This window comes from Stomoxys calcitrans, chromosome 3 (assembly GCF_963082655.1).
Source record: "Stomoxys calcitrans chromosome 3, idStoCalc2.1, whole genome shotgun sequence".
Lineage (NCBI taxonomy): Eukaryota > Metazoa > Arthropoda > Insecta > Diptera > Muscidae > Stomoxys > Stomoxys calcitrans.
This window is the reverse complement of record NC_081554.1, coordinates 109,117,754-109,139,987: the sequence shown is the minus strand read 5'-3', so window position 1 is coordinate 109,139,987 and position 22,234 is coordinate 109,117,754. Positions and strand designations below refer to the sequence as shown.

Sequence of the window (22,234 nt, the reverse complement as noted above, 5' to 3'; positions counted from 1 at the left end):
AGCAAATTCAATAAGTGGTACATCCTGTGTTCAATAATAATCATATTCGAATAACAGAAAGTGTTGTGTTACAAACATTTGCAAATTGTTTTTGTGTAAAAAAAGCAAAGCAGAAATTACAAACAAACAGCATTACAAGAACAACGAGTGAGAAACTAAAACGTATAGAGAACTGACTGTGAGAGTAAAAGAGAAGTATCAAGCGAAACATCAAATATAACGTTGTGGTAAGAGATTCAAGGGCACCCAAACGCGGCCGAGAGAGCCTTATCCGTCGATCTTTCGAAAATTCAGCGAAGACACTTAAGTTATCTGATTCGCCATTCCGAATTGTGCAGATGCTCGATGGCCGTTTCTCCAAGCTAAGCGAAAGGATAATGAATCAATTCAAAGGACTGTTAAGAGAAACAGTAACACTTATTTCGAATGAGTTTGACCATAAATTGGCAGCAGTGATACATGATTTAAATAATGTCCACGCACGCATCTCTAACTTGGAAAACGAATTGATGAATTTACCATAACACAATCTGAAATAGTGGAACTCCAAAAACAATTTCTAAGGCAAGAAAATGCACCTTTGGCTTGTGAAATTCGCTTGAATGGAATACCATTCCAGAGAGATGAAAATTTAATTGACGTGTTCAGCAACATTTGCAACTCAATGAACATAGTTCCACCTAGAATTAAATCAACTCACCGCTTGCAAAAATAGCACGAAACAACGTATTTCGCCGGATGGAGTAATCCTTATTAAGTTTATGTCGCCATACGTAAAAAATTTGTTCTTAAAATCTATAAAAAGCTATAAGAAACGAAAAAACAACAAATTATTATTGTGTGATATTGGTTTTAACTCCAATTCCCAATATTATATCAATGAAGACATATCAAACACAAACTACCAACTTTTGCAAGATGCAATTCAATTAAAAAGGAAAGGTCTTTTAAAGGCAACATATACTTTTCGTGGCTTTGTATATATCAAACGCCTCGATTGCGATGATCCACCAATATGCGTTCTTCATCCTAAAACCCTTGATGAATATAGAAGCCGGCGAGACGAAGCTGGTATGGATTTACAATCCTAACTTTATAGCTTGTTTATTATATATTCGTGGTAGAAGAATAACCATATAATAGCATCATATTTTTGATAAGAATTTTACTTTGTATCACTTTAATGCTATCACTTTAATAAACACTTATAGCCGTTTTAAATTCAATCTTTCCATCCGGAATGGAAATTCTATGCGTAATTGAGCTGCTGATGCCATATTCCTAAATTGTTTAAAATTGATAAATGATGCAATTTGGTAATGTTAATACAAATTCCAAAGACGGAACAAAAAACAAAATATTGGATAGGCAAAGAAATGGTTTAAAATTTGCCACATAAATTCTCAAAATCTGGTAAGGAACGTTGATGAATTTAGATATATGCCTCTCGGAAACATGGCTAAGTCCTTCCATAGCTGACAGTCTTGTCAACTTAAATGGATATACTCTGTTCAGATCTGACAGGGGAAGTCGCGGAGGAGGTGTTGCCATTTATGTCAGAAGAAACCTGAAAAATATAATTCCTTTAAAGTCTAAATTCGGGGACCAGATAGAATAGGTGTTTGTTGAAATATCTTCAAATCGTGAAAAAGTTTTAATTGGTTGTATCTACCGTCCGAATAATACGATTGGCATACATGGGCTTCTGGTTGTACTGGAATCAGTAACACTGGGTTATACTGATGTAATAATCACTAGGGATTTTAACTCAAACATGCTTATAGTTGTCCCCATTCCCAAATCCAACGTTGATTATCGGCCGATATCAATTTTATGCTATCTCTCTAAGGTTTTCGAGAAAATTATTCATGGACAGATGTCGGTATATCTTCACCAAGAGTCCCTGTTGTTAGAAAGACAGTCAGAAAGACAGACAAGCTTCGAGCTTTTTGGATCACACACTCCTTTACACCCATAAATATCTGAATTCTTCTGTCGAAAACATTCCTAGTTCCAGGTTTGAAATGGTTGTGAACTTTTTTTGAATTGTGATTCTTCGAGCCTCCGAAATTTGAATGCAGCTTTTAACAGCATAGTCATTTATGTGTATGGTTTAAAAAGGAGTCACCACAATATGTAAATTCTCTATTTGGACTTAGTTTCAACAATCTTCTAAATGCCAGATATTTGTTGGATAGACTGAGGTTTGCCCAATCTGATAGAGGAAGAAAGTTAATATCTTTTAGAAGACGGAGTCTTATGTCTGAACGATAATTTAAATTAGCAACATACGTCTTTGGAATAATCTACCACACGATATTCAATGCATCAGCAACACGATTACATTTAAAAAACTGCTTATTCAATTTTTCTCATAGTTAACTAAAATTTCATTTCTTTAAATTTTGCTTTAAAATTTTTTTAAATTATTTTGTTGTTCTAATTTTTTTTTATTTGAGCTTTTTGTTAAATTCCCAATTACATACGGCTGTTTTTTTAACACATTTTATTTGTAAACATTGTTTTGTTCCACTTTTTATTTATTGTAACCTAGCTTATTTATTAAGAACCTACTTTAGTCGGATGTATTATATAACAATAAATCTACACACTAATTATAAGATTATTATCTTGTTGTGTAGACAATAAATCCATAAATAAATAAAATAAATAAAAAAATCTACACCTGATGGTCAGGGTTCTAGCGCGACAGAAGCCTGAACTGAAAATTGTGCATATAAGTGCTCAGAGCCTTAAGAACAAAATTGATGAGTTTCGCTATAAATTTGAGGTTATTGCGGTGTCTGAGACATGGTTTTAACCACATTATGGGAATAGACTGGTATCCGTAGATGGTTACAGGGTTTTAAGATCCGATCGGGATGGCAGAGGTGGTGGAGTTGCTATCTATATAAGACATGACATTTGACGGGGAGCATGCAATCAATAGGTTTGCATGTTGTTAATTCCAATAAAGCCAAACACTATACAACGACAACTGAGACTCTTATTGACTTGTTCTTCGTAAGTTCCAAGACTGATGTGATGTTATATGATCAATTATCGGCACCCCTACTTTCAAAACATGATTTATGTTTTTTGACTTATGGCGTTTCAATGGAATATACATGTATAACATATACGTACATAGACTATAGAAACATTGATTATAACTCACTACTTTGTGAAATTGGCACCGTTGAGTGGCAGGAGCTTTATGGTATGTCTTACGTGGATGAGCAGGCAGCATTTCTTCAACGCAATGTGAGTTAGATTTTCGACGAATGTATTCCGATGGGAATCAGTGCTTTGATAATGATATTAAAATATTGATAGGTAAAAAAGATTGTACGTACTTTCGATGGAAACGTTTTAGGACACCTGAACTCTTTAAAGATTACAAGCGTGCGAGAAATCAGACTACTTCTTGTATAAAGACAAAGAAAATAGCTTATTTTAGTCGTAAATTTCAAGAGTCATTAAACCTACTTATTATGTCAATTGGAATAGGAAGGGGTAATGCATCAATTGGTAGACATGTTTATTTAGATGAGATTAATAGGAGTTTCTTGAACATATCTTTTCCTGAGCTAAACGTACATTTCTACGACAGTGAATTTAGTAACGTTAGCCATTGTAGTAACAACACCTTACCAGACCTACGTTTTGATCATGAGCGTTTTGAACAAAGCGATATCGTTAGCGCTGTAGAATCGATTAAGTCTAATGCCATTGGTTCTGATGGTATTGTCCCGAAATTTTTGAGGATAATTCTACCCTTTATTCTTCTGTATATATGCCATCTTTTTAACATAATTATTTTAAGGAGTGGCTATCCACAGTCTTTGAAACGGGCAAGGATAGTCCCAATACCAAAGAATAACCAAGAATTTAGGCCAATAGCAATACTTCCATACATCTCTAATATATTTGAGGCTCTAGTCAACCGGAAAATATCACGATATATTTTTTAAGGAGTGCGAATAACAGATTTTCTATCTGGTTTCTGGCCAAAGCACAGTTGCATTACTGCACTTTTGAAAGTAGTTGAAGATGTAAGGAGTAATATTGACAGCGATAAATTTACCTTTATTGTTCTTTTAGATCACTCGAAGGCATTTGATTCCGTTTATCCCAATGTACTTTGCCTTAAACTGAAACATTTATTTAAACTTTCTGACAGAACAACGGACCTTATATTTTCCTATCTTTCGAATAGAAGCCAATCGGTATGTGTTGATATCCGGTGTTCTAGTTATCTTCCAGTCGCAAGAGGTGTTCCACAGGGGTCTGTATTGGGCCAACTCCTTTTTTCTTTATATAGCAATGACCTTCCTCGACAATTGCGCAACTGTGGTATTCATATGTATGCCGACGACGTACAGCTGTTTATGAGCTCCTCGCCGGAGAGGCTGATCGATGGCGTACTTCGCCTTAATAGTGACTTAGATAGGATAAACACATGGGCAAACGCCCACGGATTACTTCTAAATCCAACAAAGTCAAAGTGCCTCGTAATTGGTAGGAATCGGGTGACAATGCCGCCTAATCTTGATGTGGCAATTGCTGGAGCCACAATTGAGATTGTTTCATTTGCAAAAAACCTTGGGATGGAGTTTGATCATAGACTTTCATGGAAGAATCATGTCAGTATGACAGTGGGCAGGACCTACTGCGTCTTAAGATACTTATTTATGAGTCGACAGTATATCCCATTGTCAATAAGAATGCTTTTGGCTAGGATATTTATTCTGTCGAAACTATTATACACTTGCGAAGTTTTTTACGGTTGTGATGTAAGTCATAGGAATAAATTGCTAATGGCCTTTAACGATGTCGTTATAAGACATTGTCTTTTGTATAGATTTTATCATAATAAAATACAAATACAAATTTAAGGTGGGATATCTATGGCGGTCGCCCCATCTCCAAAGCACGCCAAATGGAAATCTAAACCAATAATAATGACAATATTAGGCTCAAATGGAAGGTATTTGAGACTAGAGCACGAATCTCATACATGGGGTACCACCTCACTCCCAAAAACTTCCCCATACCGGACATATTTACCGACCATAACAATGTAAGGCTCAAATGAAAGAAATTTGGGAGAAGAGCACCAATATGATATCCACATTGGGGCGAAATATCTGAAAGGCCGTACCAGCACCCCAAACAGGACTTTTTCCTGACCGTGACAATATAGGGTTCAAATAAAATAAGAGAGTGAAAGAAGGCGCAGCGGAGTGGGTCCTGTCCAGCTAGTAATCGATATATTTCAATTGATTCACCCATACTCAAAATTATAAAATAAAAATTGTAGATGGGAAATAATGGTCAATAAAGTTTTTTTTTAGACTACGGTACTCTGGAACTCTTGCGATTTAATTCATCGCAAACAAATTTTTACAATCGTAGATATAATCTCTAATTTAGGGATAATCTCTATGGTTTTTGTATTTTGTAATTCGTTGCAAAGATGTAGACTTGTAATTTCAAAATCATATTGGTCTAGACGCTATATATCTAAAATATGTGAAAGCTAAATCCAAGTAAAAGTGTTAGTTTAATATATTTATAAGATAAGTTAATATAATACATGTAACTAAAATTTGATCGCATTTTATTTACCAATTTTTACTGCTTTTTCGGGGCCCTTTTGTCGCCGCCGTCTAGTATGTATAGTATCCCGTCTCATGGAATGCGGTCTATTAACTCCATGGAGTTTAAAATATAAACCGCATGCATTGCATACAATATCGCCACAGATACTCCTCCTCCAAATAGTTGTAGTTACTGTTCCACAATTAGAGCACACCATATCCTTATGAAGACCGTTTCTAGAGGCAAATAATTTCCCACACTAAAAATATAAAATATAGAAGAATCATGTAGATATATTGTATATACACATTTATTTATAAAAGAATTATCAAAAAAATTATAAAATCGATAAAATTTTGCATCGGCATGTTGAATTTCTTTTTTGATTTTCATATTCGATAAAAACAATTTTTAAATCATCGACGATATGTGCCACTTTTTTATAAATAACATTTGAATATAGAGACAACCGCGCGCAGAGGTTAGCATGTCAGCCTATGACGCCGAACGCCTGGGTTAAAATCCCCGCTGGCAGCATTTGTAAGGTATCCAACCATGTTAAAACTTCTCTCTTCGGATACCGCATAAAAAAGGAGGCCGCACATCATCGAGCTAAAACTTGAATAGGACTGCACACTTTGACATTGTCTTTGAAAATTTTGCATTAAAATACTGTCATCAAAGAAAATTTCATTTTAATTTTAACTTTGGAGAAAATTTTATAAATTTTAGAGAAAATTTCATTAAAATTTCGTTTTTAGCGAACATTTTATTAAAATGTTGTCTTTGAGAATTTCATTAAACTCTTAAGAGAAAATTGTATAAAATTTTTACCTTAGAAAAAATTTTAAAGAATAATTTATAATTTAATATAATTAAACCACCTAGTCGTTTTCTTGCCATCGAAAATCGAGAGATCGGAGATTCGGAATGGGGTCGGGTCGGCAATACGAAAACCGATTGCCACGATACCTGAATGAAGTCAGACCGAGACACCGATATGTGGAGTAGGAAATGGGTGACGTGGTGGAGCCTTGGTTGATGAGTGCCCGATTGAAAGACCACCTGTCCACGCCGTCCTCCGATACCCGTACCGTAGCTGTGGGGACGAATACGATGTCCAGCTTGAGCGATCCATCATCCCTACCTCTTAAGCGTACTTCTTCCGGCAGCCATATCTGAAAAGAGAAGGTTTGCAGGAGTACTTTGTTTGTGGTTAGAGGCGCAACAGCATAATCGGGCGGAAAAAAAGTTTGGCCAGTTTAGTTAAGGGTCAACTCAATGTACCGTGACGGGTTTTAATGGCGACAACTCGTGTATTTTGGTCGTTTCCAGGGTAAGCCTCTTCAACGGGGCCCATTACCCATTCAGGAACGAAACCTATCGTCCCTGATAACAACTAACTTTTTTCTCTTAGATTGTCCTGCTGGTAGATTATTGTTTGAACCGTTGAGTGAAGCGGAGGCTTTGTTACTTCGCTCCGCAAGAATTTTTCTGTAACTCTTAATAGGTCATTATTTTTGGAAGAAAAATTTAAATTACTCAAGTATAGTGGATAGTGGACTCCAAAGACCCAACAGCTTCGTGGTGGTATCAGGTCGTAGCATGTTGTCTTCTCCTAAAACCTCGACTTGTGGAGCGGTAACTCCGCGTTCCACTAGCCGACAGAGACTGGACAGGAAGGGCTTTTGACGAAGACACTCAGTTCGAGTCTTAAGGGCAAGGCCGAACCTATTCTATCTTCGCCTGCCTATAATTTGCCTAGGCCATCGGCCTTCCCAGGCAAAGCAACACGCTCTTTAAGAGGTTGGAATAATAGAAGACTCATCGCTCCCAGGTTTATTGAGAGGGTTGGTGCGAATAATCCTAAGACACTCCATAATAGGGAGGGAGACTCCCTAAATCGGGCTCGGGGATTTGCTGCACAGCCTACCTCAAAGACGGAAAATGCACCGCAGTCAGCCAAAAGGCTGCGGTCACCTGGAGGGCATCCCATGCCTAAAAAATCTAGGGCGAAGAATTGAAGGATGGGTCAGGGGCAGTTTGGTGATGGCAGTTGTCGACAAGGGAGAAGAACAGGGCTGCATACCTAGGAATAATTGGGACGATGCAAGCTGGTATCGGGCCGATAAAGTCTATTTGTCTTCGGGTATCAATGCTCAATTGAAATGTATCGTTGTGCGCTAAAAAAGATTGGTGAGATCTGGCCAGGTGCAGCACTAGCAGCACTTCTCGACCCATGGCGCATGCTTGTATACCAAGGATTCCCTCAGATCCTGAATCTATTCTTGAAGACTAAAGGAATGTAATCCCAATCTTTCAACCACCGACTGGAAGATTGCTACATTGGACAAGGCTGATGGTGACCGGAGATATGAAGTATTCAAACTAAACTCCGGCTGTCTGGCAGACCTCAACAAGTCTGAAGGAGTTATATCCTACGGATTCAACAAGTAAAAACTGAAGGTCTATAGGATCGGTGGGGTTGGGAAATCAGGAGAGGACTCAGCAGCTGTGGCTGAACACTTGCCTGCGGAACTATCGACCACGTCGTTAGAGACTGGCGGATTGCAAGACACTGAAAATACCCCTGCCACAATCGAGACAGGAGGGGAAGGCATCGAAACGGGTCCCGACAAGCCCTGTGTGGGTGTGTCATCTAGTTGGACTGGGCCCAAGGTATGCGCCAGTGGGATAGATAGAAGGATAGAACTCAAAATGTTTTTCGACAGCAGCAGTTAGTGAAGCATCTAAGGAGAAATCATCCACACCGCAAGTGTCCAATGTGGATTTGACGTGGTTCTTATTCGGGAACCATGGGTGCGTGAAGGAATGGTTCGTGCACTAAGAATTCCGGGATTTTATCTACTCAAGGGTACAGGAATGGGAGACACAGAGCCTGTATTCTTGCAAAGAGGAGTCTAAAAGTTTTTCTTCTTCTGTCGCTAAGCACTGAAGATTAAGTAGTAACCAGCCTTGAAATAAATAAGTCTCATTGCTGGCTGCCTTCCCTATATATGGCACACGATTCAGAGATGCCGCCTTCAAACCTTAAGTTGATGGTTGAAGCCGCTTCTGTAGGGAAGAAAACATCATGGAAGTGATGCTAATACAGATCACCAGATATGGGGAACTTCGGATGTTAACGAAAGGGGTGAGCTGCTTATCGAATATATTGTAAGTTGCAATCTGTCGATTTGTAATAAAGGGTATAAACGAACTTAATTACCAAGAACAGGCAGGAGGTACTAGATATTACTTTTGTAACGGAAGATGTAAGCGCATGAATATGCGACTTGGAAGTGTTGGATGGTTGAAGCCGCTTCTGTAGGGAAGAAAACATCATGGAAGTGATGCTAATACAGATCACCAGATATGGGGAACTTCGGATGTTAACGAAAGGGGTGAGCTGCTTATCGAATATATTGTAAGTTGCAATCTGTTGATTTGTAATAAAGGGTATAAACGAACTTAATTACCAAGAACAGGCAGGAGGTACTAGATATTACTTTTGTAACGGAAGATGTAAGCGCATGAATATGCGACTTGGAAGTGTTGGATAACCACAGCTTCTCTGATCGTTATATTAATTTCAGCCTTGGAGAAAATAACGCAGAAGTGGTGCCTCGGCTAAACAGAAGATAGGCGGATTGGGATATTTTTCTGCACAAATTCTGCACGTCTATCCTTTCTAGACCAGAAAAGGAAGCGGCAACTGAGGAGGATGTAGACAAAATAGTCAAGCAGATAACGAAGGCCCCGAATGATTCGCTTGTCAGCATGATTGGTCTAAGGAAGAACTGCCGAAAACTCCTCAACTGAGCGAAAGCCACAAGAGCATCACACGATGGGACGTTTATAAGGCTGAGCTAAGAAAATATAAGGACGAGCTGAGAAAGGCTCAGAACAAATCCTGGGTGGATTTCTGAAGGTCCGTGGAGTATACATCTTTGGCCTCTAGGCTAAGAAAGATTCTGTCTTAGAGACCTATTACGGTGGGGTATATTCAGAAGTCAGAGAATGTATGGAGAATGTCTAGTAAGGAAACACTAAAACTGCTTGCTGGCACACATTTCCCGGGAAATTCTCCATCCGACAACGTGGCGCCAAAGGAGGTTGTCACTGTTGTGCATTCGTCGGAGGGTATTGGGGAAATTGTGTGTGAACCGAAACTTTTATAAGCGATAAGAAGTTTCGACACCTTTAAGTGGCCAGGCCCTGATGATGTATCACCGGTTGAATTACAAGGTGTGTCTGATAGACAAGTTCCTTGGCTTAGGGAGATATACTCTGCTTGTATCAGCATGTCACATATATCCTTTATGCTGAAGACTCTTGAGAGTTTGATAGAAACATATCTTTGCCCTAAGATCGCCAGTCGCGGCAGCAGCATGCATATTGTAAAGGCAAATCCACTGAAACAGCCCCTCACCACCTATTCGACTACATAGAGGGTTCTCTCGCTGTCAAGGAGTATACAATGGTATACTCTTTCATAAATGTTAAACCGACGTCAATCATGAAGGAGTTGGAGTTGCTAGGCATCAACTCCATCGTAAGGTTATTAATTACTTACTAAAAGATGCATTGCGGCAGGCTTGGGATCTGTGGATCTAAAAAGATGGGTCAGCAGAGGAACACCTCTACTTTGGAATATAGCCATTAACAATATATTATCGTTTCTGGAAGAAAAAGGCGTAAAAGTGGTCGCGCATGCTGATGACGTGGCAAATTGCTATTAGGGAAAGTTTCCCAGCGTTCACAGAGATATACTTGCTCTACGTGCAAAAGCGAAGTGAGCTACCGAAAGAGGTCTTGGCGTAAATCCGTGCAAGACAGATGTAGTTCTTTTCAGCAGGAGATTTAAGTTACCAACCGTGGTACCTGTCTCCAACTCTTGCCCTATACACCTGCAAGAGAGCCATTGGCAAAAGTTGGGAATTTAGACCGCGTGTCATTCACTGGGTAAATATTGCAGCTATCAGGCCTTTAATGCTATATAGTATTGTGGTCTGATGGACGGTGCTTCAAAAGGAATCCAAGGAATGGCTTGTTTGTGTATCACAGCCGCACTGAGGACTACACCTTCTGATGCACTGAATTTAATTCTACATCCAATACCTCTGGACATTGCGGCTAGACAAACTGCAGTGAGGCTAAAGGATTCTGTGTTATGATTGATACAATATCCAATGTTCCAGGCAGTCTGGATTACACCCTAACTGAGCCGCTTTTTAATAAAAGGTATTGTACTGTATGTTGCATAGTCTTCTATACGCACGGTTCCAAACTAGACAACCAAGTGGGCTTTGGGGTGTACTCTTAAGATCTAGAACTGATAATATCGAAAAAGTTACTCGACCACTACAGAGTGTATCAAGCGGAGATCCTTGCAATTAAGGAAGTGGTGGAATGGCTAAGATATAATTTCATAACGACGATTGCTATAAATATTCTTTAAGACAGCTAGGCAGCCATTAAATCCCTGGAGAACGTATTTCTGAATACAAAAACAGCCCTCGACTGTCACAGTTCAAAATTCACCTGTTATGGGTGCCGGGCCCCTAGCGGCATGTAAGCTAAGTTTTCAGGACCAGGTCCAAGGACAACGAATGATGGATGGTCACAAAGAGGGGCTGTTAGCATTTCAAAACTATGTGGCCTAATAAAGACTTGAGGAGGTCTACCGCTATGCTGTCACTGACTAGAACAGACGTCTTAGTCATTGTGTCCGTCATGACAGGTCACTGTCTTATTGGAAAGCATGCTGACAGACTGAAGGTTGCCAGCAACGACTTTTGCAGAAGCTGTGTATGTGTGTTGAGTGTAGCACTCAGAAGGAGTTTCACTTTAGGTTCTCATTTCTTTGAGAGCCTGTCTGATGTAGCGGATGTGAACATTCGCAAGTTGTTGGGCTTTTTAAACCAAACTGGATGTCTCAACGGTAGGAACTTTTGATGTTCCTGTGGTATCACAGTCGACGAAAACGTCTAAATGAGTCTGATGGCAGATTTCCACATAAACATAACCTATCATAACTTGCTGGTATTAGCATTTTGTTCTACGGTCCAATTCATTGAGGTACTAAGACTTCTAGCCCATAAAAAAATATTGAGAAACGATTTTGAGCCTTTTTCATTTATTTGCAATGGTCAAGTCTTGGTCAGATATGTTGCCTCAGCTGGCGCAAGAATAGGTGTGCCGATAAGGAAATGGCCAGGAGTAAGCGGTGAAGTCATTGGGTCGTTACTAGCTACGCTCTAGGAGCAAGATTCTATACGAGCTTATGTTGTACAAGAAAGAAAGCAGCATGCATATGCCTTCAGCCTTGGAGAAAATACCGCAGAAGCGGTCCCTCGGCTAAACAGAAGGAAGGCGGATTGGGATAGATTTCGGCAAAATTTCTGCACGTCTCTCCCTTCTTGACCAGAAAAGGAAGAGTAAACTGAAATGACTCGCTTGTGTTACCATGTCCTAGTCCAAAGCCAAGGGGCAACAGCGACCGCCATGATAGACCCCAGAGCTGGTTGGTCTAAAAAAGAACTCCGGAAAACTCTTCAACTGAGAGAAAGCCACAAGAGCACCACACGATTGGGACATCTATAATATAAGGGCGAGAAAAGGCAAAGAAAAGCTCAGAACAAATCCTGGGTAGAATTCTGCAGCTCCGTGGAGGATACATCTGAGGCCTCTAGGCTAAGGAAGACGCTGTCCTCTACACCTATTACGGTGGGGTATATTCAGAAGTCAGAGAATGTATGGACAACGTCTAGTGAGGAAACACTAGAACTACTCGTTTATACATATTTCCCGGGAAATTCTTCAACGGACAACGTGGCGTGGAAGAGGTATGCATTCGTCGGAGGTTATTAGGGAAATTGTGTCTGAGCCGAAAACCTTTGGGCGATAAGAAGTTTCGACTCCTTAAGTTGCCAGGTGTGTTTAACGGACTTACTCCTTGGTCTAGGGAGATATACTTTGCTCGTATCAGCATGTCATACATATCTGTGGGATGGAGGGACACGAAGGTCATTTTCATTCCGGAAGCAGGAAAACCCTACCACACGAAGGCGAAAGATTTTCGTCCTATTAGTCTTACATCCTTTATGCTGAAGACTCTTGAGAGGTTGATAGAAACTTATATTTGCCCTAAGATCGCTGGAGATCGCCAATCGCGGCAGCAGCATGCATGTAGTAAAGGCAAATGCATTGAAACAGTCCTTCACCACCTAGTCGACATCATAGAGGGTTCTCGAGCTGTCAAGGAGAGTATACAATGGTAGCATTTCTTGACATTGAAGGTGCTGTCAATAATGCAAAACCGATGTCAATCATAAAGGAATTGGATTTTTTAAGCATCAACTCTACCGTAAGAAAGTTTTTTAATAACTTACTTACTAAAAGATGCATTGGGATCTGTGGATCTAAAAAGATGGGTCAGCAGATAAACACTTCAAGGAGGTATACTGTATCCTCTACTATGGATTATAGTCAGTAGCAATATATTATTGTTTTTGGAAGAAAAAGTGGTCGCGCAAGCTGACGACGTGGAAAGTGCGGTTAGGGGAAAGTTTCTCAGCATTGAAAGATATAGTATACTTCAGTGAGCTTTACGTGCAAGAGCGAAGCTAGCTACCGAAAGTGGTCTTAGGCGTAAATTCGTGCAAGGCAGAACTAGTTCTTTTTCGCAGGAGATATAAGTTACCTACAGTTGTACCTGTCTCCAACTCTTGCCCTATACACCCGCAAGAGCCATTGGCAAAATTTGGGACTCTGATCGCGCGTCATGCATCGGGTATATATTTCAGTTGTCAGGCCTATAATGTTTTATGGTGTTGTGTTCTGGTGGACGGTGCCTAAAAAGTTTACCTTCTGTTCAATAATCAACCGGATCCAAGGAATTGCTCGTTTGTGCATCACAGCCGCACCGAGGACGACAACATCTGATGCACTGAATTTAATGCTACATCTAATGCCTCTGGACATTGTCGCTAGACAAATTAATTCGACAACTGCCGTGAGGCTAATGGAGCTTTTTCTTTGGTCATATTGCGGCTACGGACACTGTGTTATCTTTGATAGAATATCCGATGTTCCAGGCAATGTGGATTACTCCCTACCTGAGCCGCTTTTTCATAAAATGTACTTTACCACTATTCCTTATAGAACCGTTTGGAACTACGATATCCCTGGCAAAAGAAGTTGCGTAGACTTTTATACGGATGGTTCCAAACTAGACGACCAGGTGGGCTTTGCGGTGTATTCCGAAAAAATAGAGCTGGTCATATCGCTGAAAAACGAATTTCTGAACACAAAAACCTGCGTCGACAATCGCAGATCTCTCAACGAGATGGCTGAATTCATCTGTTCTGGGTGTCGGGCCACACCGAGATATCCCAGGAAGTTGTAAAGTGGACGAGCTTGAAAGACTAGAAACTACCTTGCACATTCCAGGGAAACGGGAATCTTTTGGTATGCTTAGGAAATAGAAGGCATCTTCTTTCTTCTGTTCCTGTGGTATCACAATGGACGAAAACGTCTAAGTGAATCTGGTGTCAGACTGCCACTTAAACCTAACCTAACTAATGAGTCTTCAAAGATCAATGTGGCAAAGACTTTAACCGTCTGTGCTTCAAGGTTTGTGTATTCAGGAACTTGAAAAGCTGGTCACCTGTCTTTGGGCAAAGTCAACCACTGCGGACCATGCGCAGCCCCTACTCGCAATATCCACAGAGTTACATGGCGGCATTTTTCATTGCCAACTTTCTTCAGGATTTCTGAAACGCGAATTTGCTCCAAATTAAGGTTTTCTAAACCACAATAGAACATTTGTGGAATCTGTCCAAAATTGGGTCGTAAATTTCGAAATCTAAAGCTTTGTTATAGTTGCTGAAGCTAACTCTGAGAGCAGCACTGCTCCACATAGTTCGAGTCTCGGCAAGAAATCTTTAATAGGGACAACGCGGGTCTTTACAGCTAAAAGAATAGTGTCGGTTTGGAGGTTGTCATGTTCCTCCCATATATATAACGCGGCTCCAGAAACAGTATACCACGACTTTGGACCTAGACGTGAAACGTATCCACCTGGGAATTTTAACGGATTCTATTGCCTACGAGCTTTTAACAAAGTTCTGCCAATTTATCACAGTTATTGACATAAGCGCGTCATCCTAGTCGAATTTGTCCAGCTATACTTGCTGCATGACTACAACAGCAACAATTGGGTCCAACCACAAAACTTCTCTTTTTTATAAGAGTGTCTAATTTCTAGTAAATGTTGATTAATAGTGAAATAATCCACTGAAATATGCCACTTTATGTCAAGGGACTTTGTTGAGGAGTCTTCAACAAGCTCCAGTCATTTTACGGGAAGCAGTTGTTCTGCCGGTAGATCCTAAATTAGTTTGTGATTATTGAACGTCCATTTGATAAGTTTAATTCCAGCCGATTCCAAAGCGGCGATTTACTATTTTCTAGATGCAATGGCTTCTACGAGTGCTTCCTCGAGTAATACATTGTCAACATATAGAATTCCTAGTATAAATTTTTTGAAGCAAGTGGATATGTGTCCGTCACATCTTCCGAAAGTTGAAGAAGTGTTCGCCAAGAGCTCAAAATCCTCAGCAGTTTTTTGACATCCTCATTAGAAACATATTTGAAGAATACAAAATTTGTAAACCAAGGTCTTGTTGCAAAATGGGTCCAGAAAACAAGTTGTCATTGAGGCTTTTTTGTTTCAAGAAGGACTTGAGCTGTTGAAAACCACCCTAAGTTTCGTTGTGAGTCAGTTTAGCTTCCTCATATGCCCGAGTTCTAGATATTCGAGAATGGCATTATCATATTGCTCCTTGATTTCTGGGTTCTTCTAGAGCTTCTTTACCATCCTGTAGAATTGAGCCATTGCGATTTCCCCAGAACTTCGTAACTCCTCACTTCTTTTAAAGGGAAGGGTAACAATGTACCTTCCTTTTGAGTCGCGTCGAGCCGTTTTTTTGCAATTTTGCGCACAAAAATGGTCTTCTTCTGACTTAAAATCCTTTTTGGGGTCTCCACCACCTCCAAAAAGCGTGTCAAAGTTTTCTCTATTGAGATTGTGTTGTGAAAGGAAATTTGGCTATCGTCCGGAGATTCTTGTACGGTTGGTCCTCCAACAATCCATCCAAAAACAGTATTTTGCGCCAAGAGCGACCCGACTGATTTCTTATCTACATCTCGAAGTTGCGCAAGGTCTAAATTATGTGGAGGCAAATTAGAAAGCAGGGTCTCAAGGTGCACCTCTAATTCGTGGCAAGGGTCTAAGGATGAACGTAATGTTAAAAGACAAGTTCTCGTTGATTTCTCTGCGACAATTTAGTTAAGTCCTGTTACATTGTTGGCAGGATCAATTTGTTTTTCAATTTCTCTGAAATAAAGGTAGATTTGCGACCCAGAATCAATGATTGCCCTGGCATCTTATAATTGCTCTCGCGATTCTATTTGAACCATGTCAGTAAATAGTAGGGTTTCCTAGGATGACGCTGACAACTTTTATCATTCTGGAGGTTCAAGGTAATAATGTTGATATTTTCGAAGTACGAAGTGGACTGCGTAAGTGTTGTAAGAAAAACAGAAAAACTGGGGCGTACAGCATCTCTTGCTGGGTCTTGACTGCTAGATTTGGTCTAAGTTCCTTAATGTAACATTGTGTGGCGCCGCGAGATACATTCTCTACAAGTGAATCTACTTTTGCGTTCTTTTACCCCCTGATTGGATGATAGGCAATTAAAACACAAGTAAGATATTTTTACAACGTGAATCCTGTCGTTAACATTGTTTTCTATAAACTTGGACAATCTCGAATGAAATGCGGCGCCTTGCAAATTGGAAAGCTCTTATCATTCTAGTTCGAGTTATCGCTTATTGTTTCATCGTATTGATATCTCTTACCCTTTGTACTTTATGTGAAACATTTCTTTGAAAATTGTTTACAAATCTATCTTTTTCTGATTTTCGGTTTGTAGACAATTTTGTCGAAAAGATTATATTAAAATAGGGTCCCACCTACTAACCTCTGCGTTAAGTGTATCGAGGGTCTGAATACAACTATTTAGGTCAGGTTAGGTTAAAGTGGCAGTCTGCCATCAGACTCACTTAGACATTTTAGTCCATTGTGATACCACAGGAACAGAAGAGGGAAAACTTCTTCTAGTTCCTACCGTTGAACCATCCAGATCGCTTTAAAAAGCCCAACAACTTGCGAATGTTCACATCCACTAAAACAAACAGGTTCTCAAAGAACTGAGAACCTAAAGTGGAACTACTTCTGACTGACAGTGCGGGACACACACAGAGAAGGTGTTCTATAGTCCCTTCTTCTTCGATGTCCTCACAGCTTCTGCAAGAGTCGTTACTAGCAACCTTCAGTCTGTCAGCATGTTTTCCGATTAGACAGTGGCCTGTAATGACGGACAAAATGACTGATACGTCTGTTCTCGCCAGTGACAGCAAAGCGGTAGGCCTCTTCAAGTCTAGATTAGACCACTTAGTTGTGGAATGCTCACAGTCTCCTCTTTGTGACCATCTATCATTCATTGTCCTTCGGTCCTGATCCTGAAAACTTAGCTGACATGTCGCTAGAGGCATACCCACCAGATTCCAGGCATACCCACAGACTCCAGTCTCGCAAGGTCGTCCGTTTTACAATTCCCTGGGATAGGAGTGAAGTGTGAAAGAAGATAGACGCAATTTTCAAGCGCAAAATAAATAATAATTAAAAATAAAAAAATAATAATTAATAATAAAAAAATAATAATTAAAAATAAAAAACACAATATAATAGACAGAGACTATTTAAACTAAAACAAAGTTAACATAACGGTGTTGCTCGTGTTAAAATATTTTTTTTAAGTTGAGTTAATTATTCATAAAAAGTATATTAACACAGCAGCCAAATAATAGGTGAATGCACAAAGTGCAGAAAACGCATTCGGGGAGAAAAAGGCGTAATTTGTAATGGTGTATGTGGAAAAGTTTAGCGCCGTGAAATCATATGTTCTGGTCTCAATGAATATTCCTGTGGAGTTTTGGATACCAACCGAATGATTAAATTTATGTGTGATGATACTAACATCGATTTCATTTTAAAAGATGCGCAAGATGTTGAAAAAAATACACAACACTTTGTTGAATATAAAAAAGAATTTCAAATAGCGTTAAAAGAGAATGAGAATGAAATAAAGCAATTGTTACAAGGTATAGAAAGGAGGAATATGGAAGGAAAAGAATATGTAAAGAGGCTTACAAAATAAATTGTGAGAGAGGCATGCGTGAAATATCAAAATTATGCAAGAAGGTTAACAAAATAGAGAATAAGAACGATTTCATGGTTGAATGTCACTTGAAGAAACAAATAAAAAAATGTGCAGCAAAATTAAGAAAGCTGTAAAAGAAAGAAGTGAAAAATAAACGAAAATGAGATATGCTCAATCGATATGAAATCAGCGGAAGATGCCAGATCTAAACAAACAAGTTAATCTAATAGTAAAGCCAAAAGAGAAGCAAGGAAATGAAAAGACCAAAATGGACTTAAATCAAAGAGTTAACCCAGCAAACCTAAAAATAACAAATGTGGAAAATCGTAGATTTGGAACGGTCGTCATACAAACATAAAACGCAGACAAAAGGGAGAAAATAAAAAAACGCGATACAAAGCGAAATGAGCGGGGAATATGAAACTAAGGCGCCCAGTCCTTTTGGAATGAATGTAGACGTAACAGATATGTCGTTTAAATATGAAGAAAATGAACTTATTGAAAAAATAAAAAGCCAAAGCACATTTTTGAACGAGAGTAAACTATATGTTATTGTTGCATATGAATTCAGAAGTAGAAATAGAACAATTTATAATGTGAAACTTAATGTTGATGCAAAACTTAAGGTTGATCGTGAAACATACACTGAAAATATAACATTGGTTGGGAAAAATGCAGAGTATTTGACAGAACGAATGTATTAAAGTGTTTCAAATGCAAAGGTTATAACCATAAATCCAGCGAATGAAGGAACAATGAAACCTGCATAAAATGCCACGGGAAACACAAATCTCGCGAATATGAAAAAGAACAAATTGAAAAGTGCATAAATTGCATACAAATGAATAAGAAGTTGAATTTAGGCCATAATGAAAATCACTACATAACTAGCAAAGAATGTCCGGTATATAGGAACAAATTAAATGAAAAAAAAGAAAGGAAACTGTTTAACAATCAAAGAAAGTGAAGGGAATATTTTCCAATGTTCAAGGCCGGTTAATCCAGACTTCGTAGTGCTAATTGAAAAGCACCTCACAAGTGACATTGATGAAAAAGAAACATGCATAGACTGGTATAACCAAATAATAACATATTCAAATTCACCAAGAACAGTTGGACTAAAAACGTACATAAAAGATAGATAAGAGATATCACAAATTTATGAAAACGAAGATAGCAATAATTTCTGGATTAATACTTTCAAAGTGCAAAACCGGAATATCAATTTCAATTTAACTGCTGTTTATAGATCGCCCAGTGGTAGCGAAGCCCATTTTTGCGAACAAATTGCACATACTATGGAGGAGATATCAGAACATAACTGCGATAAGAAAATAATTACTGGAGATTTCAATTTTGACCGGTCAAAGAACGAATTTTATAAAAAGAAACTTGCAAACATAATTAGTGATCAAGGAATGAGACAGATCGTTAGTGACTAAAGAAAAATAATACCAAATTCTAGTACTTTAATATACTATGTTATATAAAATTCAGATGCAAATAATGTCGAGATAAGTAAAACCTGCAAGATATCGGACCACAAGTCGTTATGTGCAATAAGATATTGTTTGAAAGAGAATTAAGTGCAATATTAGAAATATTTGGAATAAGAAGCATAGATGAGAACGCCAAACATATAGACTCTTGCAAGGAAAACACCATTAGAAAACTTTCGTTTAGAAAAACAGTAAAAGTGGACGAAATGACAAATAAATGGTTTAACAGTGAACTACGGAATCGAAAACTTGAACAAATTCTAAAATATCCAAAAGCCCAAATAGATGCTACAATAAACTCGTGGATTATTTATAAGCATGCGAGAAATAAGTACAAAATCAAACTCCAAACCGAAAAAAGTAAATACATTAATAACAAGATAAATAGTGCAATCGACCAAAACTACATGTGGGGAAATATTAAAAATTTTGTAATGAAACAAAGACAATTTGTGATATTTAATGAAATAGAGTATAAGGAAAACGAAACCATTGCAAATAAATTTAATAACTATTTTACAGATAGTATTAAATCAATACGTGATAATATAAAACATGTGCAATATTTAAACCAGTTAAATGTGACAAACTGCAAATTCCAATTCCGTTCAATAAATTCCCCATAACTATTTAATATATTTAAAGGTAGAAGTCCAAACCAGACTTAAATAAAGTTAATATTAAATTGATAATAGCTACGTACGACAAAACTGGCAATTTCTTACTTCAAATAATTAACTAATCTCTTGTATTAGGCATATTTCCCGAAAACTGGAAACAATCAATTGTGACACCAATACAAATAGTTGCAAAAACAAAAAAATTGCAAGTAGAAATATAAACGGGAGCAAACAACTTGTTCTCAAAATATCAATCAGGCTTTCGAAAACAACACTCATGTGAATCAGCAGTCAACTTCGTAATAAATCGATGGAAAAATATTGAACAAAATTATGACAATTTTCTTAGATTTTAAAAGAGCTTTCGAAACGATAGACAGGCATATGTTGCTACAAAAATTGCACAAGGCAGTGTAACTAAAATGGTTTGAATCGTATCTCCAAGGTAGAAAGGAAATGACGCAAACTAATGGGGTGAAATCGAACTCGCTAAAAAATGAGTATGGCGTACCTCAAAGATAGATTTTGGGAGCATTATTATTTATTATATGCCAAAAGTTTTAAACAAATGTGAAATATTATATGCGGATGATACTTTATTTTTCACGGAGATTGGAAATATAAATGAATGTTACGAAAATGATTTGAGCGATATTACTAATGTAAGTACTTGGCTAAAAAAGTAAAAATTAAAACTAAACGAATCGAAAGCGAAATTAATGGAAACAAAAGGTGACAAAGAGCACAAAAATTTGTCAACAAACACAGCAATAAATATATAGAATACAATTTTAAAACCACATTTTGAATTTGGATCGACGATTTTGTATACACGCTGCATAACAACCCAAATTCAACGATTACAGAAACTGATACTGAAAGTATAGACATACGTCTGTCAACTGGATGTTGGAAACACTAAAATGGCTAGATTTAACACAAAGGTTTAAACTCAGCACAATCCTATTTTTAAACAATATGAAATCTGGAAATGCAGCACAACACTTCAAGGAACAACTACAATTTGTGTCAGATGTACAACAATATATGCTAAGAAATGTGCAACATATTAGATTGCAAAGAATGAATACAACAACAAAACGTCGGTCATTATTTTACAAAGGACTACAATTATAAAATAGTCTACCAAATAATTTAAGACTGAAACAAATTTTGTACTGTTTGAATCTTCTTTAGTTCAAACCTTTAAGAATAACGATAATTTGTAATATATACATACATCATAAAGTATTAATAATACTACTAAACATAAAATAAAAAAAATATCTCTTTGGCCCGGCACCCAGAACAGGTTAATTTTGAACTGTTCAGCAACCTCGTTGAGAGATCTGCGACTGTCGAGAGCGGTTTTTGTATTCAGAAATACCTTCTCCAGAGATTTAATGGTTGGCTGAGAAGATATTTAAGCCAATCGTCTTTATGAAGTTATGTCTTAGTCATTTCACCACTTCCTTAATTGCAAGAATCCCCGTTTAATACACACTGTAGTGGTCGGGTTACATTTTCGATATGACCAGTTATTCCCAAAACGCACCTGGTCGTCTAACCATCCGTATAGAAGTCTATGTAACTACTATTACCAGGGATATCGTAGTTTCAATCGGTTCTATCAGGAATAATGGTACAGTACTTTTTATCAAAAAGCTGCTCAGGTAGGGTATAATCCACACTGTCTGGAACATCGGACATTGTCTCAAGGTTAACACAGTGTCCGTAGGCGCCACATGACCAAAGCGAAAGCTCCTTTAGCTTCACGGCAGTGGTCCCATCAATTTGTCTAGCCACAATGTCGACAGGCATTAGATGTAGCATTAAATTCAGTGTGTCAGATGTTGTCGTCGTCCTCAGTGCAGCTGTGATTCACAGACAAGCCGTCCTTTGGACCCGATTCAATAATGAACAGACTTTTGAAGCGCCGTCCATCACACCACAACACCATATAGCATCAACAACAACCAATCCCATGGCAGCCGGTTGTACGTACCGGATTGACCCGATTTAATTCTTCATCGGCAAGGGCTGCCGCCTCAGTGTATAACACACTGAGGCGGTACTATCTAAAACTCTTTTCGATCTATGGGTCACGGCACCAGTTTGAAAACTCCACGCTGAGTTTATGCTCTACCCGCGATTTGAGTACAAACCACAGCCACCACGTTGCTCCCCACTGGGACCTCACCATTGCCCGGCTGGAACCGAA

At 38.4% G+C, this 22,234-nt stretch overlaps 1 protein-coding gene across 4 annotated transcripts in view; it reads right to left on the bottom strand.

Annotated features, from left to right (window-relative positions):
• Nucleotides 1-22,234, bottom strand: part of LOC106090358 (uncharacterized) — a 194,461-nt gene that overhangs the window by 6,537 nt on the left and 165,690 nt on the right. For all 4 annotated transcript variants that reach the window (XR_009397502.1, XR_009397503.1, XM_059364290.1 and 1 more), the window contains exon 5: nucleotides 5,632-5,863. Coding sequence is in view for 2 of the 4 variants with exons in the window: in XM_059364290.1 (XP_059220273.1) it covers nucleotides 5,632-5,863 (232 nt within the window). In the remaining 2 variants the exon portion in view is untranslated. The remainder of the gene's footprint in view (nucleotides 1-5,631; nucleotides 5,864-22,234) is intronic.